The 25,893-nt window shown below is 44.2% G+C and overlaps 1 protein-coding gene and 1 long non-coding RNA gene across 3 annotated transcripts in view; one reads left to right on the top strand and one right to left on the bottom strand.

The window, feature by feature from the left end:
- LOC135415018 (uncharacterized) lies at positions 1 to 9,431 on the bottom strand. The gene is made up of 3 exons (XR_010430941.1): positions 9,319 to 9,431; positions 1,710 to 2,020; positions 1 to 577 (listed from the first exon to the last, which is right to left on the bottom strand). It is a non-coding gene; the product is annotated as an uncharacterized LOC135415018 (long non-coding RNA).
- The window catches only part of SEPHS1 (selenophosphate synthetase 1), a 23,868-nt gene continuing 6,695 nt past the window's right edge, over positions 8,721 to 25,893 (top strand). Inside the window, exons 1-7 of one of the 2 annotated variants that reach the window (XM_064656494.1) lie at positions 8,721 to 8,826; positions 11,954 to 12,215; positions 15,279 to 15,382; positions 19,636 to 19,743; positions 20,600 to 20,754; positions 21,568 to 21,658; positions 24,888 to 24,987. In XM_064656494.1, the coding sequence (XP_064512564.1) occupies positions 12,023 to 12,215; positions 15,279 to 15,382; positions 19,636 to 19,743; positions 20,600 to 20,754; positions 21,568 to 21,658; positions 24,888 to 24,987 (751 nt within the window). In that variant the 5' untranslated portion in view covers positions 8,721 to 8,826; positions 11,954 to 12,022. Of the gene's footprint in view, positions 8,827 to 9,485; positions 9,626 to 11,953; positions 12,216 to 15,278; positions 15,383 to 19,635; positions 19,744 to 20,599; positions 20,755 to 21,567; positions 21,659 to 24,887; positions 24,988 to 25,893 lie in introns of those variants that run through there. The other variant, XM_064656493.1, reaches the window with a different exon arrangement.

Below are 25,893 nucleotides of genomic sequence, written 5' to 3' on the forward strand. Positions count from 1 at the left end.
TGTCATTTCTTACCCTGGTTTTAATCAGCAATATTTCCTCATGCTCTTGTGATGCCACAGTTTCTTAGTTACGAACATTGCAGGGGGGAGGCTGCATTGTTTATTACCAAAAAAAAAAAGTTTCTGCTGACATTTAATGGAAAGAACAGGAGAGTTCAAATGTTGATCATTTTGTAAACACCGAAGACGCAGAACCAAGTCAGAAGCCTACATGGATCAGAAATATTGCTTAGATTTAACCCGGATGTGTACACAACAAAGCACCGTGGCCAAAGAAATCCGAGCTGCTAATAATCCATGCTCCAAGTCACCCAAGGAAAAAAGACCGATGAAATGCAGGCCCTGCACCTGTAAAGGCTACAGACATCTGTCACGTCCTCAGGTCAGCACAGGAGGCAGCTGCCTTTGATGAGTGATCAGGCTCACAGAGAGCTCACAGAAAGCTCTACCTTCTTCTCTTTCTCCTTTTTGCACGGCCTAAGGTGTGCAGAGCAGATCGTTCTCATGGCATGGGACCAAATCACTCCAGATCTTGGAATTTCTGCTGGAGATTCTGCACACAAATGGCAAAAAAAGCCTTTGGGGAGAAAAAAAAAAAAAAGCAATTTGATAAATTTTTAGAAAACCATTACTTAACTCTAGGAAAATGTTCCAAGAAGCAGGTGGTTCCAGCAGTGTGGGCTCTGCCCAGGGCTGTTGGATCCATCACTACTTTGTTAGGGTTTTGCTTATGATCCTGCATCAAAAGGACATTCCCTGGGTGCACAGGATTCCCCTTCTGATCCCACACGTCCTCCAGCAGCTGTTTCAAGTGTGGGGCCCCTGCAGAAGCACGGGGTACATGTGTGCTGGTGCCACAACACTGACCTGAAGCTGCAGTGGAGATGTGGCTGCTCCCTCTTGGCTTGGTTTTTTTGACAAAGCTGCTTTCCTGCCTGCCACCTGCCCATGCACAGCCTCACCCCAGCACAGGCAGGAGGGACCGGGACACGTGTCCACTGGGACACGTGCAGATCCATCTGAGGATGCTCCATCATCGCCCATGCCAAGAAGTTGCTTTTAATTAATCGGGGCAGTAAATTATGCACAGTGCCCATCTCCATACCCTGGTCCTGTTTAGCTTTAGTTCACATCCACACAGGTACTAAAGGGCTGCATGGATACCCCTCCATGTGTTTTCCTTCTTGGAGACTCTTTCCTACAACTCTGTCTTCAGATGTGACCATCCCACCCCCAGAAACCATGAAGAAGGACGGGGGCAGCCACTGGCATGGCATCCACAATGCAAGTGCCTCTCTCCCACTCCTGAGTGTAACACAGGACACATGGCAGCATTGCCAGATCCCACCACCTTGGCATGAATTCCGTGTATTCACATTTTCTTTCAGTCATGTTACCACTTGGAAATCTCAATTTATTTTTTTCCCTCTCTATTAAAGAAGTGTCTAGTCCTCATGGATGTGGGGCAAAAAAAAAGATGAAAATATGATCCAATTCCCTCTCCCCTCCAAATACATCAGAACGAAAAAACCTGTAAGTCAGGGCTTAAAATCAGCAACATTCATCTCTTCTTTTATCTCATGGTTTTTCTTATGTTCCATGATTTTTTGAAAGTTTTTTTTGATGAGGTGCTGGTGGTAGAAGCAATGGCTAAATGCTGGAGAAATGTGAGATCAGAGCATCTGATTTCCAGCTCTCAGGATACTCACAGGCTTTTTTTCAGACTGAAATCATCTCTCAAAGAGCATACAGACACAATACAAGGCCAGTGCTCAGCAAATCAGCTGGATCGATGGCAATCAGAAGATCCTGAGATCTTCCGCCTCCCCTCCATCCCTCTGGGAGGAGAGAGAGGCACCAAAGAGTTCAAATTCCAGGTCATGACTGCGGATGCCACGTCCTTGATTCATCTCTGCTGCCTGCTGTCGAAACCACCAGCCAAATGCCCCACAGCTGCTCATGGAGAAACAGCTTCTGTGTGTCGAGCTTGAAATGCTTCTGGAGAGCAACATGGAGGAGTCTGAAAAGCAATTAATTATACAAATATTAGTGACTTCCTAAATATGCTCAGTGCCAGGAGCTCCCATGCACCTCTGGTCCTCTGCACCACGACCCAGGGGCACTACGTTCACTGGGAGATAAAAAGAGTAATTAAAATTAGGCAAGAAAAGCAACATTTTAATTTTTTCTCTTTCTGCTTGTTTTTAGGCAGCACTTTTTCAAAGCCAGTTGCACAAAAAGCAGTCTTTGAATTAACAGGCAATTACCTAATTAGGTACTTAACTGCAAATTACATGAAGCAAAGTGCCTGTTTTATCTATTTGGAAATGTAAAACTGGGCCCTGTGCTATCCCTAACATGGAAATTCCCTCCTTTGTGGGGAAAACTTGTCTGGCATGTAAATCAAGACAAGTCTTGAGTGAGAATCATCTGACTTAAATCAGTTGGGGAAAGGGTCTTTAGAAGCACACAAAGCACTTTCAGAGAGGAAAATGAACTAAGAAGACACTGGAAATCAGACTTGTTAAAGATATGTCAGGTTCCAGTGATTTATATATTAAATGCATATGAAAAAACGGGATGCTTTGTAAATCAGTGGTGGAAAAAGGTTGACTTGAGCAAATTCTCTGGGGCAAGGGATGCCCTGGCTATTAGGTGCTGAAACACAGCACGGCTTTTATAGTTGTGCTGAACTCATCACCACCTGCTGCAAAACAAGATTACGTTTTTTTCTGAAGCATGCTCAAAAACAGATTTTGGTTAACAAAAGTCACCAGTTGATGCAACTCAGCCAGGTTGCAACACTCCTGACGTAGTACCCACAGCCCTCCATGGGCCACACATCAATGGAGACCTTTGGAGGTGACACCTGAGGGAACCTCTGGCTTCCTGGGGTGAGGAGAATGAGAAATCTGACTGGGAAAGATTTCAGGCGTGGAGAGACATTTATGGAGCCTGAATGGACTGTCGTTCTACTGGACTGACCTGTTATCCCCCATTTTAATACCAGTTTCATACCCAGTTTAATGTACCCTAATGTTATTCCGCTTGGTCCGTCAGATTTTCCCTCCAAAAGTTGTTTACTCCCCTGTTCTCCCCTGCTTTTCCACTCCTCTGTCACTGACTGGCTGAGAGTTGCCGCAGTGCAGAGTGAGCCCCCATTGATCCCTTCCCCTGGATACCCATAAGTTACACCCACCTTTCCCCTGTCTCCCAATCCTGTCTCACCCTTGGTTGTCAGTCCCATGCACCTCCCCAGTTATGAATCCTCCCCTCAGACTTACCCTATATAAGTCCCTGTGTTCTCTTAATAAACTGGCATTGCACCCAGACCCTCAGCTGCATCTGAACCCTTTTGTGTGGTGCCGTGTCCCCTTCCCTTTCCCCCTCCGGCCGTGGCAGATGGCACCCAATGTGGGGCGCAGTTGAAGGTCTCTCATATTGAGAGAACTCCTGCGTCCTCACTTGGGCTCAGAGATCATCAGGAGTGGTGATCATCTCGCCGGTCCCCCCCAGCTGGATTTCTTCAGGACCTGCGCAAAGTAAATGAAGTCCTAGAGCCAATGGGAGCCCTCCAGCAGGGAATGCCTTCTCCATCTATGCTCCCTGCTGAATGGCCCCTAGTGGTACTTGATATAAAGGACTGCTTTTTTCATATATATCTCAATCCGGATGATTTGGCTAAATTCGCGTTCTCAGTCCCAGCCATCAACGCTTGTGAACCCCATCGCAGGTTCCAATGGAGAGTGCTTCCCCAGGGGATGAAAAATTCTCCTACACTATGCCAGATGTTTGTGGTAAAAGCGTTGGAGCCAATTCGGAAAAGATTCCCGCAGTCAATCATCTTCCATTATACGGATGATGTATTGATCTGTGCCAAAACAAAATTGGCAGTTGAGCAAACTTTAAATTCAACAATTTCAGCTTTAAATTCTCAAGGATTGGAGGTATCCCCTGAAAAAGTGCAAAGGGAAGCACCATGGAGGTATCTCGGACTCCAAATTACTTCAAAAACTATTAAACCTCAATCAGTGGTAATTGACAAGAAAGTCCGAACTTTAAATGACCTCCAGAAACTGTTGGGAGCGATCAATTGGATCCGACCAGTGCTGGGGATCACAACTGGTGATTTGCACCCCTTGTTTGAATTTCTCAAAGGAGATGCAGACTTGTCCTCCCCCAGATTTTTAACATCAGAAGCAGAACAAGCCCTTTCCACAGTTGAAAACAAAATCTCAGAGAGACAATCTTACAGAAAGATGGAGGGACTGCCATCTTCCCTAGTTATCATCAGGGAACAACAACAACCACTGGCCATACTGGGCCAATTTACAAGTGATACGAAGGGCTTCTGTTTGTGGGAGTGGATATTCCTCCCACATCAATTTTCAAAAACTATTGCTACATTGGCTGAAATGTTTGGCAAATCAATTTTTAAAGGACGCACCAGGTGTTTGGAACTCAGTGGAGAGGAGCCAGGTTGCGTTTACCTCCCACTGACTTCGGAACACCTGGAACAACTGATGCAGAATTCCATGGATTTTCAGATTGCCATTGGAGGCTACCCGGGAGAAGTCAAATTTCACCTCCCCGGCGTGCCAATTTTTGCAGAATTGATCCCAATTCCATTAAAATTAAAAATTATGCAATCAGACCTTCCAATAAAGAATGCCAAAACTATTTTCACCGAGGGATCTGGGAGGACCGGAAATGCGGTAACAGTTTGGCGAGAAAACGGTAATTGGCGACAGAATATTCATAAAGCTCAGGGTTCTCCACAAATCGTGGAATTGTCAGCAGTTGCTCGCACCTTCGAAATTTTCAACAGTGAACCAATTAATATGGTATCAGACTTGGCATACGTTGTGGGCATCGTCAAAACAATCGAAAATTCGTATTTGAAAGAAGTATCTAATGAAAAACTTTTTAATTTGTTAAAAAATTTGCTATTCTTAATTCAAGACAGGAAATTTGGCTACTATATTGTCCACACAAGGTCTCACACTACTTTGCCAGGTCCTGTGGCGGAGGGGAACCAGATTGCTGACCATCTAGCAGGTATGGTTGTTATCCTCAATTTATACCAGCAAGCGAAAATCTCCCATGAATTTTTTCACCAGAATGCGCGGTCTCTACAAAAGCAATTCGGCTTAAAACTGGCTCAAGCAAAAGAAACTTTAAAAGCTTGCCCTGACTGCGAAATGGTCGCTCCACTAGTTCCAGAAGGAACTAACCCCAGAGGATTAACCGCGTTGGAGATTTGGCAGTCAGATGTCACGCACATACCAGAATTTGGTAAATTAAAATATGTGCATGTGTCTATTGACACATTTTCAAAAATGATCGTAGCCACCGCGCATCCTGGTGAAAAAAGCAGGGACGTGAAAAGACATTTCTTATCTGCATTTGCTAGGATGGGTGTCCCTAAGCAAATAAAAACAGACAATGGACCCTCCTATGTATCTGCAGACACCAGAAAATTTTTTGAAGAATGGGGGATACACCACACCACTGGGGTCCCACAGGGCAGGGCATAGTAGAGAGAGCACATAAAAACATAAAAAATTTACTCAAAAAACAAGGAAGGGGGAGTACAGGTACGACTCCCCAAGAAAGACTGGAAAAAGTGATGTATGTTCTAAATTTTTTATATTTATTGGAGGAATCAGAAACTCATGCAAACAGAAGTCCTGTTGACAAGCACTTTAAATCAGATATCATGCAAGGAACTCAGAAAGCAAAAGTAATGTACAGAGACCCTATAACAGAAATCTGGACGGGCCTTTTTCCCCTTTTCTCACATGGGGGAAAGGGTACACCTGTATTGCAGGTGACACTGGACCTAAGTGGGTCCCAGCGAGAAGGGTACGGATACATCAGGACTCGAACACAAGATGTGGACCTTCCACGCCTGTGTCATCTTCATCATCACCTTAGAACTGACTCACAACCTGTCTACCTCATCTCCTTTGAGAGAATTGATGAAGCAGCCGACCGAGAACCTGTGGGTAACGCTGGCCAAGGCCACTGGAACAGACACTTTGTGCTTGGCCTTGTCCAGCGCCGGTAACCCTTTTCAAAGGTGCCTGGTGGGTATTCCTGTGACTCCGGGAGAGGAATGGAACACCTTTGTATCACAAACCCGGAGTCTGGGATCCCTGCCACTAAATTCTGCTACACTAGCACAGGTTGTTTCCCGTCAGGTTTCCACTGCGGATCCACCCCAAGAAATTGACCTCCTTGGTTCTCTCCCCACTAATAATTGTATCTTATTTCATGGTTACATGGAACCAAACCTATTCACACCCCTTAATTATCCGCTAACAAGCCAATTTACCAGGAAACCCCTTCGCTATGGTGTAACAACTCGATTGCAACCACGGTAGCTACAGAACATGTGCTGAGAAACATGAGACTTCCCAAAGGATTTTTCCTTCTGTGCGGGGATCGGTCGTGGCAGGGTACTCCTGCCTACCCAGAAGGGGGTCCCTGCACAGTAGGAAAATTGGCACTTTTTAACCCAGCGAAATTCAAATTATTGGATCAATCTTCTACCCCTAAGAATCGAGTTAAAAGATCCCTATCCTTTGCAATGGGTGCACCGCTTAGATTTCCTAAGCCAAAGAAAACAACACCAACCACTACCAGCCCAAAACCAAAAACTACTAATCCCCTTACCGTTGCGGCACCACGTGTGGATGCTGGAATTGTCACTCCGCCACCTCCCTTACCCTTCCCTGCGGACTGCGATTCCAACATCCACATCTGGTCCCGCATGAAAAACTTCTGGGCTTCCTTCGCGATCCTGGGCATAGGAACAGCCCATGCCCTATCCCTATTGACCCACCTTGGTTGCTGGCTGACCAAGGAAGCCAATGCCACCACCATAGTGATTGAAGGCCTGCTAGTGGATACTCAAAAATTAAAATAAATCAGTTTACAAAATCGTGCAGCCATTGACTTCTTACTCCTGGCACACGAACAGGAGTTCGAAGGCATGTGCTGCATGAATTTTTCAGATCATGTGCAGTATCGATCAATTAAAGAATTTAGTTCAAGATATCCACCAATCCCGCAGTGAGGGGCTGGATGGATTGTTTGATTGGCTAAACCTTCCCTCACTTCCCAAATGGTCAAGAAAGATACTAATCTGAACCCTTTTGTGTGGTGCCCAGTCCCCTTCCCTTTTCCCCTCAGGCCGTGGCACTGGGGCCACAGTCTTGCCTCTGCATGCAGAAAAACCTAATGTTGGCCAAATTTTGCCCATTGTCAAGTCCTCTTGATTCCTGTGGTTTCCTTCTTGACCAGCTTATGGTTACAACATGGATCAAATGAGACTTTCTGTCCAGTTTCTGGGCAAAATTCAGCACAGGTGCGCACAGCTGTGCAGAGTGCAAGGTCTCCTCTGCTCCAGCTAAATTCCAGCCCAAATTGCTCCCAATCCCAACATTTTCATTATTGAAGGAGAGCATCCCAGAACAATGAACTCCACAGGCAGACTCGTGATCTTCAGAGGAAACCTCAGAGTTTGGGCAGCAGGCTTTGTCCATCCCAGGAGCTCACATCCCACACACGCATCAAGCACTCCACAAGTGGAATGCAATGGGGACCTGTGGGAACAGCCCCCTCGGCCCGTCCTTGCTCCCACAACACTAAAATCTCTTCTGAACCCACTTAAACCCCACTCTGCACCCCGGAGTGGGTGACCACTCTCTATGAGCAGGATTTGTTCTCCCACACATGCTCAGACCTGTGGGGTTCTCGTGGCTTACCACCCCCACACACACACTCCTTGCAAGGAATGAGGGAGCTGGGAGTGTTTAACCTGGAGAAGAGGAGGGTCAGGGGTGACCTATTTGGTCTCTACACTCCCGGACAGGACGTTGTAGCCGGGGGGGGGGGGGGGGGTCAGTCTCTTCTCCCAGGCAACCAGTGACAGGACAAGAGAACACAGTCTTAAGCTGTGCCAGGAGAGGTTTACATTGGACATTAGGAAGAATTTCTTCACAGGAAGGGTGATTAGACATTGGAAGGGTGATTAGAAATTAGAAGGGTGATTAGACATTGGAATGCAATGCCCAGGGCAGTTGTGGTGTCACTGTCCCTGGAAGTGTTTAAGGAAGGACTGTTGCCCTGGTCTGGTTGACAAGGTGGTGTTCAGTCACAGGTTGGACTCAATGATCTTGGAGATCTTTTCCAACCTAATTGATTTTGTGATTCTGTGACTGGAGCAAATGTCCTTAACCTGAGACTGGAGATTCAAATCAGATATGAGAAAAAAATTTTTTCACTGTTAGGGTGGTCGGGCACTGGAATAGAGTGGTGGAGTCACCATCCCTGGAAGTGTTTAAGAGGCATCTGGATCTGGCACTGGGTGATGTGATTTAGGGGTTACAGCGGTGGTGATGGGTCGGACTGGATATTAAAGGTCTCGTCCAACCGTGATGATTCAGTATGAAGGGACCAGACCCCCCCACACACCCACACGTGCAGAATGGGTGGTGGGGGGGGGGGATTTGTGTCGCGACAATCGCGCCGCAACAGCGCGCGCGCCCGCGCGGGAACGCGCGTGGGATGCGGTGTTTGGGGGGGGCGCAGGAGGGGGGGGAAGCGGGAGGGGGCGGGAAGCGCGGAGAGGAGAGGCGGGAGGGGAAAAGGAGGGAAAAGGGAGGAAAAGGGGGGGGGTTAACCCCCCCGTGCCCGGCGGCGGCGGCATTTTCTATTCAGGCGGCGCTGAGGGAGCCCGGCGCGCCCGGTGCATTGTGGGACCGCGCTGGGAGTCCCGTTCGCGGGAGGAGGCGGAGGGCGAGGAGGCGGCGAGAGCCGGTGAGAGGGAGACCTGAGGAGGGAGGAGGAGGAGGAGGAGGAGGGGGGGGTGCAAGGCGGGGAGATTTAAAGGGGAATTCGCCTCCGCCGTTCCCGCCGGGCCGGGCGCGGGGGGCGGCGCGGCGCGGCCGGGGCGCGGGGTGCCCGCCCGGCCCGGGCCCCGCCGCCCTCCCTCGGCCCGGCCCCGGGGGAAGGGCGGAGGAAGGAGCGGGAAGGCGGGGGGGGGGGGTTGGGGGCAGCGCCTCACCGCGATGCGGCCGCTTTAAAAAAATCTGGACGCCGGCAGCGGACGGGTTAAATTTTTCGCCCGCCGACATATTTTTTTTTTTTTCCCTTTTCCCTCCTTTCTTTCCCCCCCCCTCCTGCTCCCCCCGGCTTTTCTCCCTCCCCATCACGGAGCGGCGGCGGGGGGGGGGGCGGTGTAGGGGTGCCTGACATCCCACCGGCCGCCCCCGGCAGCGAGGGGCGAACCCCGCCCCGGTGACACCGTACCTGCACGTGGGGACACGGGGGACACGGCGGGGCCGGGCACCCGCGGGAAGGGGCCGCCGCCGCCGCTCCGCTCCGCGCAGCTCCTTCCTCCTCCTCCTCTTCCCCCGCCGCCTCCTCTCCGTCTGCACAAAGAGAGCGGCAGCGAAGGCCCCGGGTTCGCCTCTAAAGGCAGCGGCTGGAAATTTAAGGTGTCCCGGAGCCATGCCCGCCCGCAGCCGCGCTCCCCGGGTCGATGGGTGTCGCGGCTCCGCGCCTCGCGTGTCCCGGGCGGTCGGGCTGGCGGCGGGTGCTCGGGGGGTTGCGTTGGGTATGTACCTGGATCCACTTCTTCCTTCTTCCCCCCCACCCCGTCTCCTTTTTTTTTTTTGCTCCCATGCTCTCCTCAGACTGCTCTTTAGGGAGGCAAGGGTTAAACTTTAGCTTTTAATATTTATTATGCCGCTCTTTTAAAAGTAAGGAACGTCTGGGTAACGGGGTGATTCCTCCTGCGGGGGAGGGATGCTTGTCGCTCGCATCGCGTTTTGCTTGGACTGCCAGAATCGCAGGATATTCCAAGTTGGAAGGGACTCACAAGGATCATCGAGCCCAGCTTCTGGCCCGGCACAGGGCAGCCCCGAGAATCACACCATGTGCCTGAGAGCGTTGTCCAGACGCTTCCAGAGCTCTGACAGGCTCGGTGCTGTGACCACCGAAGTCACCAAACTTCGTCCTGCAGGGGAGGTTGCTCCCCTGGCAGTCTGCAAAATACCCAACTGCATGCAACTTAAATCAGATCTTCATTAAGAAGTTACTGCGTTCTTGCACTGCGGGTGTTTGCCATTAAATGAAATCGACTTGTTTGTTTCAAGATTTGTTTTCGAATGAGGGAACTGTGTCTTTGCAGTTCTCAAGGCTGCAGAAAAGTTCCTGGTGGGCTGTGGCCTCCGCATCCATCCCTGTGTAGGTAGACAGGGGGTGCTAAGTTTTTTGCAATTACTGGTTAGATGAGGGAAGATGTTTTCCTTGTGGGGCAAGCTGCTTTTTATAAATTGCTGGAATTAATTAGAACGAAGTGTTAAAAAAGAATGGAGGGGAAAAAAAATCCCCCTCCTCGGAAAGCTTTTGTCTCCTTTTTCTGTTGACAGGTTGTTTTCCAGACACTTCTTTTTTTTTTTTTTTTCTGTTTGCAAGTGCTTAGTGTCTTGCATTGGAAGACAACAGCTAGGAACTGAATTCATTGCTCATCCAAGACACGTTCTTGTAACTAGAGTTTGGATTAATGCCCGAGCCTGGGCTTTGGAAGATTTGTTTTAAATAAATGCCACACCTCCTGGGGAAGGAGGGAAAGCACTGTAAGGGGGAGTTGGGCTCCACATCAAAAGTTCTCAGGGAGCTTAAAACTTCAGCTCCTATGAATAATAATAAATTAGTAGACTTGAAGGTTTATGGAACAGATGTACTTGTTAATAAGTGCTGTATAGGGGAGATACATCACAGTCTGCAGAGTTACTTCTTCATTTAGCGAACTTGAACTTGGCAAATACCAGTCACTTGCATTTGTTTTTTTCTTTTCAGCTTAACCTTGTTAGGATGTGACTGTTGGTATCAGATTTTGCCAGTGATGCCGCTGATCTCTGTTCTTGTTGCTGTGAGGCAGGATCCTTGCTTTCTAAGAAAATACCTCAGGTTGTTTTTAGTAATTCCTGAAAACTTCTTCTCTGAGAAAGATGAATTGCATTTTATCACAGCCATTCCTGTTTAGAAGTCAGTGTCTCGGTTTAGGCCTCTTATTAGTTTTGGAGTGTGGTGGGATGTGAGTCAGAGTGGAAAAACGTTCTAAAATTAGACATGCATTGTTAAGAATTTTATTAAATGAGTTGCATCAGTGTCTTTTTACATTACCATTTTAATGGGCAATTCTCTGTATTCTCAGTATCATTAGTTGACTAAAAAAGGGCTGGAGAGGCAAGAAACTTTTCAGCATTTTTATGTCTGCGGACATGCCAAAAGGTAAACCGGTGTGTTTGTAGGTGGACCAGTCTGCTTAAATACGGCCTCTTTGTTCTTCTGTTACCTGTACTAACAGAACACCAGGATTGTGTTTTCCCCCAAGGAGAACAGGTGTATTATGGACTTTCAGCTTCTTACATCAGGACTGAAGCAGAGCCAGTATTTGAAAAGCATCTTATTTTGGAGATTAATATCTTAGTGGCTAAAATTGTGACCCCTCACTGAGCGAGTACAAGTAGATGTGTCTGCTGAGTGTGTTGCAAGATCAAGGCCCAGGCTGCCTTTTGGAAACTGGCCTCTGTGCTCTGGGAACTAGTCTTTCTTTTGTAACCTCTGTGTTAAATGAGGTTGGTAAGTGTGTTAGATTCTTTTTTTAATGAAAACCTTATGCAGCATATCTCGAAAAAAATTTAATTCCCTGATTCTGGCATAGTTATAGTTCTAAATGTCAGAAGGTAGGGTGAGGAGTCATTCCTTTGTAGTCTTAGGGAAATGAGTTGTGTGAGATGTGCACACCTGTCTTAACAGGTGAACAACTGCATCAAGTGCTTTCTCTTTTTTGCTCCACGTGAAAAACCTGTTGTCTCACAGGTCCTAGGAATTTCTAATGGTCCCAATTTTTTTTTTTATTTTATTTTTTAATAAGACTGATCAGCAGAGAAACTGATCCCGTTGCTGTGGGGTGGGAAAGGCCGGCAGTCTGTGGGAGAGAACCATGTCTGTCCGGGAGTCGTTTAACCCAGAAAGTTACGAACTGGACAAGAGCTTCCGCCTGACCCGATTCACTGAACTGAAAGGCACAGGCTGCAAAGTGCCACAGGATGTCTTACAGAAACTGCTCGAATCTCTACAAGAAAACCATTTTCAGGAAGATGAACAGTTCTTGGGGGCAGTTATGCCCAGGTTGGGTAAGTAGCTGCTGTTCCTGACGTGTGCGGTCCTTCTGTTTGGTGTGCCTAGTGACACGATCTCATTTGTGGTTTGTTTAATGTTTGAAAACTGTATGTTGTGTAATGCATGCACAGCATCCAGAAAGCTGAAGGATGAATCTCATGCTGTCACTTGTTGGCATCTGGGATACAGGAATATTATTTTACTTGTTTAACATCCTGCAGTGCACTCAACTACAAAAGAAATACACTCAGGAGTGGCCATCATGATAGGCACGTGCTTAGGTGTTAATCTGCTCCTCCCCCAGTAGATGCTGTGCAAACTGAAGTCCTTTCAGTTAATTTCTGGAATTTTATATTGATACATTTGGAAATTTATGCAATGAATGCAATGAATTTTATGCAATTAGATGACTTGCAGGTGAAGTTCCCCTCTTCCTCCCCTCTCCTCTGTTCCTGGGTCACAAAAAGTGAACAAGAGAAAAAATTCCTTGCTTCAGCTGACTGGGAGCAAATTGTTTCACAGTTGTCATTATTCCTTTCAGTCCTTTCATTGTTCCCCACTCTAACTCTTTTGCTCACCTGTAGAAGCTGCCTGGGAAAGGCTGCCTTTCCAAGACCTCTGTGTTCTTGCCAGCTTCACTTTCTCTTTGATATTTGCACAATGATGCAAGCAATAAGGGAAAACAACCTGCACAAGCCACCTACATGGGGAACAGGGCAAACGTAGGTATTTTGATACCAGCTACTGTACCTAATATTGATATAGATAAATTAATGTCGATAATGTGTTTAATGACACTTTTAATTCTGTCTGTCTGTTTACTCAGCCCTGCATATTCAATCTCTATTTTGCAGTGCAGAATGAATTTTTTTTTCCTTCAATTTAGGAATATCAATGGAGCATTTATTCTGAGGTTATTTAATTATCAATTTAGTGTCCAATAACCTTATTTAAAATTATTTTAACATTGCTGATTGTCTATTAGCAGGCTGACAAGTCTCAGACAATTATTCTGTTAGAGATTGAATTCAGTGAGAGATTAGTAAGGGACCCATGTTCTTGCTTAAACAATGGGGATCTTTGTAAGAAATATCTAAGCAGCAATTGTGTGTGAAGCTGGGGTGGCACTATAATTTAATAGTCTCTGCTGAAGGACACTTCCAGCTTCTTTTATCCCCAAATTGCTGTTTATATGTATTTTTCTAAATTAAATAAATTGTTCACAGCAGCATTTCAATTTGGCAGTTTTCTAAAATGAGTAATAGTTTGATTTGGATTTTTTTTCTCTTACAAACTTACAAGCTCTAAACAGTAATGGAACTGCTAATACATTTTTCTTCTCCAGCTATATGAAAAGGTAAAAAAGTAGATTTATGCCATCAGTATGTGAGTGTGATACTATGTAACAGGAAATCTGTTAGTAATAGAAGGTGGAGAGCTCAGGTCTCTTAAAAATATGCTCTTGTGGTGAGTATCCCTTTCACAAATGTGTTTTTGGATAAGTTTGGTGTGATTAGCCTTTGATGCCTTGTGTTTAAAAGGTATAGACAGATACCTTTACCACCTGTGCATATGCACCATGCTTTTGAGATGCAGTCAGGAGGGAAGTTGCCAATAGCAGGCTCAAGATCACTCCTTTTTAGTTCTTGCAAGTGATGTTACCCAGAGCAATCTTAAATGTGGCTGTAAGTAAAAAACTGTTTAGTTAGACCTGTCTTGGTGGAACATCAGTGTAGCCTCAGAAAGACCATCATAGCTCCTTGGGCTGTCTGTCAAGCAGCACTTCTGCTGCAGTTGTGGAAAAATGCACAAGTGAAGTCAGTCTTGCAGCATTACGGCATGAACAGGTGAACTGAGGGCAAAACAGCTCCTGTACATGGGCCACTTCTCTGTAACTGTGTGTGTGCCCTTCCCTGGAGACACTGGACATCACACAGAGTGGCTTGGGATCTTCTGTGGAGGATAAGCAGCCCTAAGTTACTGCTCATGAGCTTCTGTCAGTATGTGTTCTCTTCCAAGGCAAGATCTCCTGCCTCTGTAGACAGGAGAAGCAAGAACCTCTCCACCTATATACTGACTGCCTGACACACCTTCCCTGTCTCCTTAATAAGACCTCAAGTGACAGCAGATAGTGTGTTTGCATAGGAAAGGCTCCTAAGTGACATCTGCTTCCTAAAAACAGGCTGTTTTGAAGACTCTTGCCCTGTGAGGTATGCAGAGTAATTCCAGGTGGCTTGCTGCCATCTCAGGTTGGAGATAAACTACCTGCCATTGCTACAAGGATACCCACAGGGAGTGTGGCTCAGCCAGCATGTTGTGATCTGTCACCTGCCCCTTTACTGTGGGTTTTTCCATCACAGCAAACGCTGGGAGGTTTTTAATATTGCTTACTCTGTTTGAAATACCCATTGTCAGGGCAAAGGGTGTGTGCTCAGAGTTGTGGTTTTCTCAAAGAAGTTCTGTGTCTATCAGGTTGTCTGCCACTTTCGAGCCTCACAGGCATAAGGCGAGGTTAACACAGTTGCAAGAGCTCCAAGTGTTTGAATCATCTCTCACCAAGGGCTGTGACTTGTGGCAGTGTTCTTCCTCTTGAAGTGAGGGAATAATGTCCTTTATGAGAGGCTGTGTCCTTTTAAAGCTGTTACTGTGTTTTTATTGAGATCAGAGTGACAGGAAAACCTATTTACTTTTGACAATATCAATGCACGTCATTCCTCTTAACTTTAAATGTTTAAATGTACTTACATGCAAGCACAGATGTTCTTGATGCACTGTTATTCTGCTGCAAGAGAATAAAGAACATTGTAGTTTACTTCCATTGTAGTTCTTGCCTTCAGCTATTTATGCTTATGTTCATTGCCAGCCAGGAACTTGGTTTTTCCTCTTATTTGCTTGGTTGCTTGGTTTTTCCTCTTATTTGTGCTGTGTGCTTTCTCTAAGGAAGGAATTTGCCATGTCTGTTTAGAAAGTGTTGCAAGCTGTATTTCACAGACATGTTTTATAAGTAGTCTTGTTAAGAGCAACAGATAATTAAAGGCACAGTTACTCGCCTCACTCATGGATTTCTGTCTTTGCAGGAATTGGGATGGACACTTGTGTTATTCCATTAAGACACGGAGGTTTGTCATTGGTCCAGACGACAGATTATATTTATCCTATTGTGGATGACCCTTATATGATGGTAAGTTGGCTAAACTTAACTCTTGTCTCTGTTGCTGATTTCAGCTTCTCACCAATCCACTGGTAGTTCTGACTGTTTCTTCTAGATGTGCAGTGCTAATTGTGTGATTAAATTGCATTCAGAGGCTTTCCTAAATAGGCTTGAAGAGAGAAAGGCGTCATTTCATCCTGTAGTCTTCCATGTTGGCTGGGAATTCTGCAGTGCTGCTTTCTATAGGTGAAAGCTGGGAGAACTGCCACCTTCAATTCAAATTTCCCTTCATCTCTTGTTCTGTGGAATTTGGCTTGTAAAGTCCAAAGGGGGGAAAAAGAGATGCCTGTGAAGCAACAGAGAGTAAATTCCACTTATGAGCAGAACCACATTGTAATTGGCCTTTTTTGAGGTACTGAAGTAACCAGGTAACATGTCAGAACTGGAAATACCTAAATATCTGTAGCTGCCAATAGCACCTGGCAACTTCAGAGTGCCTTTGAACACCAGCCTTCCTGTTGTACTACCCCCACTTGAACATGGGTACATTGAAATGACTTGTTGCAAGTTGGATGCACTTTGGCTTCAGTTGCTTCTGTGTCCCTATTTCATTCAGTCTGTCCCAGCAGAGATTGCTGAGTGGAGGTATGTGTGGCAGTGATCAATATTGACTTGAAGAGATGATCACGGAGAAACAAATTAATTTAAAAAAAAAAGACTTAATAAAGCTGTAAGGAAATGTTAAATGAAAGTTAAGAAGTGCTAGAATTCATGGTTCCTGTGATTTGGATGTGACTCCTTTGCATGTTTTTACTGCTGTTGGGGTGCCTGCATGCTTTATTTGCTGCTGTGGGTTTGTTGTTTGCTTTGTGAGACCTGTCTGGTAGGTTTTGGACACGCAGTTTGAGATTGGGACCAACTTTTTTCTTTTTTTAGCATGCTTGACCAGGTGGTGTGCACATATGCAAGCGTAGCTCCTTTGATTTCTGTTCCAGAAGAGCTCTTTGCAAACTGAGCAGCCAAAATCTCAGGCTGGCCTCTGGAGTATTGGGCTGTTGAGCTCTCCTGAGAAATTTGATTCAAGTGGGTTGCCTTAATATCATGTGGCAACTCGTCAGGGACCAGAGGGGGGAAAAAAAGTGTTGGAGATCTGTGTTTAAGTTCATCATCTGAGAAGCTTTTTTTTTTTCTCACCTTGTAACAAAAACTCACGAGGGACAGTGGTAGAGGCTGTGGTGAAGGGGGAGGGTTGCTTTGCTTGGAGATACAAAGGGTTTGAGATGCTGCAGGAGTAGATAGATGAGCCTGTGCCCAGATAAGGTTTAGGCCTGTGTGGTCGGAGTGAAATGTAAATTTGGCCTTAGGCCAGCTTCAGTGTTTGCATCATAGTCACAGTCTATGCTGTGATCCACATGCACCAGCAGCTGTAACTTTGGTGCTGTCTAACTCTCAGGTCCTTCACTTTTCATTCTTGAAGGCATTCATTTTAATCTGGTGACTGGCCACTTCCTAATCTGTTTACAGATGTGTATTTCTTCCTAAAAGCTCACTGAGAACAGGGGTTCTGTCACAAGCCTTCTTGCTGGTACTGGCAGTGATGATCCAGCAGGATTAATGCTGCTGGACCCTCTACTCAGCCCTCTCTCTCTTGAGGGCTAGAGTACCTCAAGGGGCAGTATATATGTTTGCTTGTGTGGAACAGCATTGCTTAGAGGACAGTCAAATACAACCAGCCACAGGGTTTATGGATGGTTGTTACAAACAGAGGAATGGTGAGATGTGGGAAGTTTGAGTTTGTGTCCAGGCTGTATAAAGGAGTGTGCTGTGGACTCCTCTGTTCAAGACAGGCTGCTGCTGACCTGCTTCTCCAACTGCTTCTTTCCCTCATTTAAGTCTGGATGTCCCCTGACCCATGCCCGTTGTTACTACTCTGTGACCATTATCACTCGTGTGCAGTCCACACTTTCCTTGCCCTTCCCCTCAGTCTCCTTACCAGGTCAGTTCTAGTCTGGTTTTGAGCAGGTATTCCCTGTTTTAGAGCCTCTTCCTTTCTCTGTGCACAGGGTTTACCTGCAGCTCCTTGTCTCCTCTCTCTTCCTAGTTGAAGGAGAGGGAGCAAAGAGGGAAATCCAGAAGTGCAGATGAACTCTAAGCTGAGTGCTGTGACAGAAGGGATTAGTAAATAGCTGAGGGAAGCAAAACTGTGTGTGGACTCAGCTGAACTTCCGATTTCTGCTTCAGAAAACAGATTTCTCTCACTCTGTCACTGCCTATTTTAAAACTTAAGTTCTGCAGTTATACGCAAAATCATTCTTCCTTCTTTTTCCCCTTTCTCTTTCTATTTGTCTTTGAAAACACTCAATCCATGTGCAGAATTATCCTTGGGATGTACACCTGTAAAATCCATATTCAGGAGAGGATTTATTCAGCTTAAATGGTTTATTAGAAAAGTTACAAGCAATTGAAAATAGGTTTCATAATAAGTATCAATCCACTGGGAATAGGATTGGTTCTGGCTTCTGTTGTGGCACTGTGGAGACACCTGTTTGAATACAGGAGCAGGGAACTGTATAGTTTGAGAGAGCATGCCCTTCCCCTTCCATTCCAGGGACCTTTTTGTTGCTCTTTTAAGAAGAACCTTCGCTTAGGACTGGAGATGGGTGTCTGATTCTTCATCCTTTACCCTTATAAATAGTTCTTAGTACTGCACATAGTCCCCCTGAAACACAAATACCCGAGCAAGCAGGCGGGTAGCCTGCAGGACTGACCCCTGTTTGTGAGTCCTGTGGTGTTTGTCAGTGTTCACAAGCTGTGTATTGTTCTCTCTGCTGCTTCAGAGTTGAGACTTGTACTGAATTTGTTTCCATAGTGGTTTTGGCAGTTTGCAAAAGGGTTGTTAGACTGACCTCTGACTATCAGAGCTGTTGTCATTGTTGTTTTAAAAACTTATCTCTTGGTTCCTAACAGGGCATAAACCAGCAGCTTGCTTGGTAAATACTGAAGATAACACAGAATGGTTTTAGTTCCCTGCCAGAAAAGGGGAATGGTAGGCATCTAGAAATTTAACAGCCAATATCCATCAAACCATGCAATACCCAGCTCACTCTTTTCTTAACAGTTTAAGATTTAAATGACAAATCCATATTCCAGTTCCAAATGTAAGAGATTCCCCTGGTGCTACTGGAAGCTCTTGAACGTATGAAAAACTGGATTATATTTAATTGTGATTTTAACATGTTATTTTATGTCATCAGCAAGTGAGGTAACTGCCTGAAAATAGTACTTTTTTGTGAATTGTGCAAATTTTGTCAAATAAGCATGCTGTTGTTTTTATCACGGTGCTGTTGCCTGTGAACCCGATTTAAAATCAAAAAACCAGATATTGGTTACCATTCTGCAGCTGTAAACCTAAAACAATTTTCATAGAATGCATGGAGTTTTCCAGGGTAACACAACGGGATTTGTCCTGTGTTTTGAAATATCTTGCTGCCCCCTGGGGCACATCCTGTGTCAGGAAGTTCTGCATCTTCATCAGGAAACTGGATGTCTCATCTGTGCTGGGTCCATACCCCAGAAACTCTGACTCAGAACCATTAATTTAGTAAAATTAGAGTAGCTAATTTCATGTGACACAAGTGATGGTTTCTCAGTGCTGTCAGCTTCTTGACTTCTTGGCTGTATCCTCCGGGAAGAGAAGTACTCTCCTAAAAATTGAAGAGTGTAGACATGGCCTTCAGGGTAGTGCAAAGGACAAACAGCTTTCTCATCAAGGTCCCTGTCTCCTGTGCATTCTGATGCAGAAGAGGTACAGCAATACAGCATTTTGGATTGGCTTCCTAGCAGTTGTGAATTCCATGCTATGGTCATCTTCATCGGGATGTGCAGTTTTGTGCTGGAATAAAGTTAACAAGAATGTATCAGATGAAGTAAATTGAGCTTGTTAGCAAAGACAGACTGTCGAGCTTAACTTCAGCCTCTCAGACTGGACATACAGTCTGAACTCTGGGATTCCTACACAGTCAGTGAAAGAGAATGCTGAGAAAGACAGCTGGGATGAATTCTCCCTGTTCCTGTAAAAGGAGCAGATCCTGGACTTTTAGATGGACACGTAGCACGAAATGGATCATCCTACATCTGTGGCTGGGTTTCTTAATGCTGGAGCCTGTGGAATAAGCAGCTGTGTCAGAGTGCAAACCCATTCTGGAAGCTTTGTTCCTGGCAGGTGTTTAAACATTCACCTACAGTCCTGCAGATTTTTTTTTTTGTCTTTCTTTCTCTTTCAGGGCCGGATAGCATGTGCCAACGTCCTAAGTGACCTTTATGCCATGGGGGTCACAGAATGTGACAACATGTTGATGCTCCTTGGAATCAGCAATAAAATGACAGATAGGGTAAGATTTTTGATACTTTCTTTTGATGGAAGACCAGAACAGCTAAGTGTGCTTAGAACGTATTTACCTTTAGTGTATTTTCTCCCCAAAGTTTGAACCCTTTTCAAGAAGAGATGGTTTTGTTGAATAGCTCAGTTCATAGTATGGCTCTTGCCTCATGAACATTCTGAGGTCAGGTGCTAAAAGTTCAGTTTCCTGTGGCATTGTAATCTGCTGCCTTCATCCCCACCAAAATGAAGTCCTTCCTTCTGTCACTTCAGGACAATACTGCTCCAAGGCCAGCATTTGATTGCCAATTCATAGATAATCCTTGGTTGGTTTTGCTTTCTTTTTATTTTTTTTTATTTTTTTTTGTTGGTTTGTTTGTTTACTGGTTGGGTTTTTCGGTTTTTGTTTTTTAGTGGAAGTGACCAGCATGTATGTTTGTTTTGCTGTAGCAAAAAAAAGGATGTATATTCTTAGAAGGATGTAAGTTGAAACTTTCTGGTTAGTAGAGGCCAAATGTATCTTGATTTAACTTGGCCTTATTGCATCGGGCTGCTATGGCTGTGCCTGATTAGAGCAGATGGATACTTTGTCCTGAGTTCCCAGAAGTCTGGTTACTTTTACATGACCTTTTGAAGAATGTTTCCTCAGTGTTAAGTGTCTTTCCACCTCTTTCACGTGGAGCTGTAAAACCATAACTGTATGGGATAACATGCAGGTTTCAGGAGGCCAGACTTTTCCTAAGGCTGGCTTGTCTGTCTTGAACTATTTGCCATGAGGGCATTTGGCTTGAGTGATTAAAGCCCTGCATGAGTCTTGAAATGAAGAGCACTGCTGTGTATGGAACTCTGACTTCTGTTTTGATCTCTAGGAAAGAGACAAAGTGATGCCTCTAATTATCCAGGGTTTCAAAGATGCAGCAGAAGAGGCAGGAACATCTGTTACTGGTGGGCAAACAGTGTTAAATCCCTGGATTGTTCTAGGAGGAGTGGCCACGACAGTCTGTCAGCCTAATGAATTTATAATGTAAGTTAATCACTAAACAACCAAAGGCACTGGTCTGAAGGGGTACAGTAAAAACCCTGTAAGCACCGTGTTGTGATGTTGTGGTGTGTCTCTGATGAATAAAGCAGTGCCTTCTCCTGCTTGCATTTGTCCTCAGCACTCAAGAGGTGCCACAACTCTTTTGTTCTATTTGCTTTTTTTAGATAGGATGTCCTCTTACTTCTCCCCAACCCCCAGTACCTTTTGATCCTATTCTCCTTTTGACAGGAGACTTAAGCTTCTAATCTTCAAATATATTGGAGACTGTTTTGAACATAAATTTCTGTCACATTTATACATAAGTTTCTAAGCCATCTCCCAATTATCCTGTTAATGGCTGTAGAAAACTACAGAATTCTCATATTTACAGCACTCTGTCCATTTAACAGAAGCTGACCTTCAGTGTCCCTCTGTGGCATGTTATACTATACAAATGAGTTTGTTCATGATCCTAGTATTGGGTATCTTACGCCCTGGGTAACAAAGGCCAATTTTTCCCCCTATCCTCGTTTATGTCTCCAGTAAATTGACAGAAAAGATGTAATTTGGTGTATGTCTGACTGCAAGCATTGTTCTATTCTGAGAAAGAAGGATTAGCACTTTTAAATAAGTTTGCAGCACTTTGCTCAATAAGATTGCATGGCAGTGAATCCCCAAGGGTAATTCTGCAATTAGTCAGTTTTTTAACTGTGCAACAAGATACATGGGTCTGTGAAAACGTAATTATCAGCACTTGTTCCTAATGACGTTTGCGAATCTTGCTATGTAATTAATGTATGAATTCTTTGTTTTCAGGCCAGACAATGCAGTGCCAGGAGATGTGCTTGTATTAACTAAACCCTTGGGAACACAAGTGGCTGTAGCTGTGCACCAGTGGCTAGATATTGTGAGTACACTACAAAAAAAGAAACAGGGAAGAGAGTTGTGAGTTAAAGGTGACCTCCCTTATTCCTTCAAAATGACAAAGTTCAGCTCATGTGGGAGTGATCTATCACCTCTCCTCCTTCCTCCTTGGTGTCTCAGCTTTCCCTGTTTACATCCAAAACTATCAGAATCAAGGCAGTTTAATATTTTGTGCTTAGTGAGCCCTTCTTAATTGCACCTAATTCTTAGTTATTTCTCAGGCATTGCTGTAATAAAATTGTTTACTAATGGAACAACAGACTAGCACCCTGGGTAAAATTATTCCCTACTCCACCTGCCAAAGTAATTGGCAACACTTATTGATGGCAATTAGGCCAAGAGTGCTGCCTGTGCTCTTGGGCTTTCTGCTTGTGTACATGGAAATATATCTATGTTTCACATGTATTGCCCTGTGCATTCAATAAGAATATTTCTAGCAGCATTATGTATGTAGATATACTTCCATCTGTTTCTTCAAGCAAAAATATAACTACTGAACTGAAAAGTGATTGCAAAATTGGCATCTGCTTATGTTGTCTGGCTCCCACTATGTGTCTTCAAAATTATAACTGCTCAGTTTACACTTCAAAAAGATGCATCTTTTCTACTTTTGGGACTACTGAGCCAATAGACTGGCAGAGGAGTGAGCTGGAATCTACTTTGGTTTGGCTGTTGGCCACTGCATTGTCAGATGAATTCTAATTACTCAGCTAGTGTTAGAAAAGTGGGAGAGAACCAGCTTAAACCTTCGTTGGAGTCTGAAGCGTGAGCAACAAGAGAAAAATATTTTTCTCCTTCTGTACAGGATCTGGCCTAGTTCTGACCTCTTCAGAATCCTGTGTTTTTTCCAAACAGCTATAAGGATCAGGGCCTCAGATAATCTTGATATGAAAATGGAGTGAAACAAGACACCAATTTTATAGTATGTTTTCTGGCCATAATCTTACTTCTTAACTTATTTGTTATTGTACTGATGAGCAGACTTGAATATTAAGGATATTCTGAATTTCCACATATTTCAAATACTACTAATTTCCTTGACTGTCAAACAGAAACACTTTCAGTCTGAAAAACAAGGACAGCAAGGAAATCAATCCTCTTATTATGTGTAAACAGAATATTACTTCAGTTGTGTTAGGAAAATTTCTGAGCAGCTGTGCTGCCTTTTCTTTAGATTTGTTTTATGAAAAAGTAGGGAAAGGGAAACTGGAATTACCCATCACAAATCCATCTGTAAATGAAATTTTGGTAGGGAATTGGACTTTGTATGAAAAAGTGTGTGGGAGAAGCTATAGTACATCAGGTTTATGCATAAGGAAGAAAGGAAAAGTGGGGTGTAGAGATATGAAATATAAGTTTTAAAAAAGCCCAACAACCTAAAAGCTGAGGTATTTAAACAGGGCAGAAGTGAGCAAGTTCCTGGTGACAAGAGAAAGGAAGATCCAAATGAAGGTGAAATTTGTCCTTCTTGCTTGGTTGCTGCCAGCACTGCTGCAGCCAGTCTCAGCTGTGTTTCTGGGAAGAGACTGCAGAGCCTGCAGGGAGCTGGGCTCCACGGGCCCCAAGATCAGGTCAGGGATGTGCCAGGGATGATGGAGCCATTGGCTGTGGCTCTGGCAGCCAGGCTGGTCCACAGCTGGGAACTGCAATCCTTTGCTTTTTCTCTTTTAAATGCATGAAAGCAGTTGCTTAGGTGTGCCCCTTCAGAGAGGGTTTTCTGGCCTTGGTGTTGTCTACAGACCCTTCAATTTGGAAATCTAAGCTTGCTTTTAAAACTTGTTTGGGAGTTTTTGTGAACTTTTCTGCCTTTGTTCCCTGTTGACTAACCCCGGTATTTGATTACTGTAGTGGAGAGGAATTTGCCTCTTTGTAAGCTACCTGTGTTTGTGGCTATTACAGCCTCAGCCTTGAGTTCTGCTTCCCCATAGTTCCTGATTTCCATTCCCATCATCTGACTGGTTTCCATCCCATGATCAGCCTCAGAACTTCGTTTTTGAAAACTAAAGCTGAGTGATTGCTCAAGTTTTTCAGTCATACCCAGAGTAAGAATAATCACTGTTCTGTCATCTCTGTAACAGACCCATTTTATTTTTTACAAGGTCTCTCATTTATGTAAGCAAAAATGCTTTTCTTAATTAATTAGTAGATCCAGTTCAACCTAACTTCAGAAACTCTGATCCCACTGCCATCATTCCTTGCTCTTTCCAAATTTATTTATTTTAGCTGACCAGTCTTTCCCCATTTTGCCATTTCTGGATTCTCTCTTACACCCCTTGAAGTCAGTGTCCATTTGTTAAGAAAAGATCCTCCACCAGTGCAGCATCATGTATTGATTCTTAGTACTTTTTGCACCTTTGGTTTAGTAAGAGGTTTGTTCTGTGCATTTACTCTATGGAATGGCAGTGTAGGCATTGTGGCTTCAGAAAATCCTATGTTTGTTTACTTTCAACTCTGTAATTTTTTTTTCATTTAAAAAAAAAGTTAAATTAGTTTGTAATGTTGCTCTTAACAGTTAAATAGTTGCTTTGTTTCATTCTGGATCTGGAATCACTTCAGCTTGGAATGAAGCAATTGCTCTTTATAAAGGTACCACTTGCTAAATTGTTCTGAAACCCTTCTGGGATGAAAAGCATTACTTGGAATGTGATGAAGAAATGAGTGCATACAAGACTGAACTGGAGAATGGGTGGAAGGGGATGCTGATATTAAACTGTAAAGCAGACTAATGAAACTGCCTTAATCCTAAACCAGAGTGATAATATCCTACTTTAGCATACATTCCTCTGACTTGGACTGGTGAATATCAGTGGTGTTTCCTGATCAAGGTGTCCAGGTGTGAAATCAAGAATTTTTTCTCTTAAAAAAAGAAGAAACCAGAGATTACAAATCTCAATTTCCAGCAACCAAGTTCTGTTTATTTGGCTGTGGGGATTCAATCCAGAGAGTTGCCTTGAAGGAGTTTTTGCCCTGGGGTGGTTTATTCCACTCCACTAAGCTGCTGACAGCAGGATTTGAAGTGCCTAATAGATCTTGGGTACAGCAGAGTAAGGCACACACCTCTGACTGTCGACCCTTTTGCCTCACTTTAACTGAGTTTTTTAAAAAGTACATTTTTGATTAGGGATTTTTTTTTTTTAAAAAAAAGGGGTAAGGGTATGCTTTAAAATATAAAGCTGAAAATCTAAGAGAGTCATCTTTATTTCATCCAATAGCCTGAAAAGTGGAATAAAATCAAGCTTGTGGTAACGCAAGAGGATGTAGAACTCGCATACCAGGAGGCAATGATGAACATGGCACGGCTGAACAGAACAGGTGAGAAGGGGAAGGGGGTTGTGGGTTTTTCCAGTTCCATACCAAATTTCATTTCACTGCCATGGGGAAGTGTGACACAACCGCTTTATCCTTTCCTTCTGCCCCATCTTTTTGCTTGATCAGTGCTGGTGAAATAAGCAAATTTAAATCAAATGCCCTCTTTTAATTACACAGCAAAACCACAAAGCTGCTGGATGCGATTATGACTCGTGTGAGTAACATCCCAGAGAGTTAGAGGATGCTTTAAAGGGACATATATTGGATTTGTTCCTTATCTTCTGTGCATAGAGAAGGCCTGACACTGATAAGGTTAAAAGAATTTGAAATAGAATAAGAAAGGAAAAGCTCTTATGTTATGTAAGCTTCAATTTAAATTTTGGGTTTTTTTAATTCAGTCATGTTCTGTGCTTCCCAAAGTGTGGAATGTGTAACACATGGTCTCTTTTTTGTTTGTTTGTCTTTTTCCTGTTTTTTTGTGTTGGTTTGCATTTTTTCTTCTTAATTTTGGTCGAGGGAAGGTTCTGCTCTTACGCTAGAAATTTTATTTCAGGATTTCCCTTATTTGTTCAAAGTATCTTTGACATAGTAGAGAATTGAATTATGTGTTTTCTTACTTCTCACTTGAAGAAACAGGGACAGTTAAATATCTCTTTTTCCATTCAGCTTGCATTTCTTATGTCATCCCAGTGGTTTGTTTTTTTTTTTTTGTTATGTCACAAAGCCTTCCAGGAAAAATAAATGACCAGGGATTGTCTTATGGAAAAAAATTCAGTCCTGCTCATGTATTGGGAAGCACCAGAGAAGGGCAAAGCATTCTTGGTTTTGTTTTTTTCCACTCTCATCAGGCACCTTTAACAACACTTAAATATTCTTAACTGTGCTGTTGTCCTGCATGCTGAGGTGCCC

This window comes from Pseudopipra pipra, chromosome 5 (genome assembly GCF_036250125.1).
Source record: "Pseudopipra pipra isolate bDixPip1 chromosome 5, bDixPip1.hap1, whole genome shotgun sequence".
Taxonomy (NCBI): domain Eukaryota; kingdom Metazoa; phylum Chordata; class Aves; order Passeriformes; family Pipridae; genus Pseudopipra; species Pseudopipra pipra.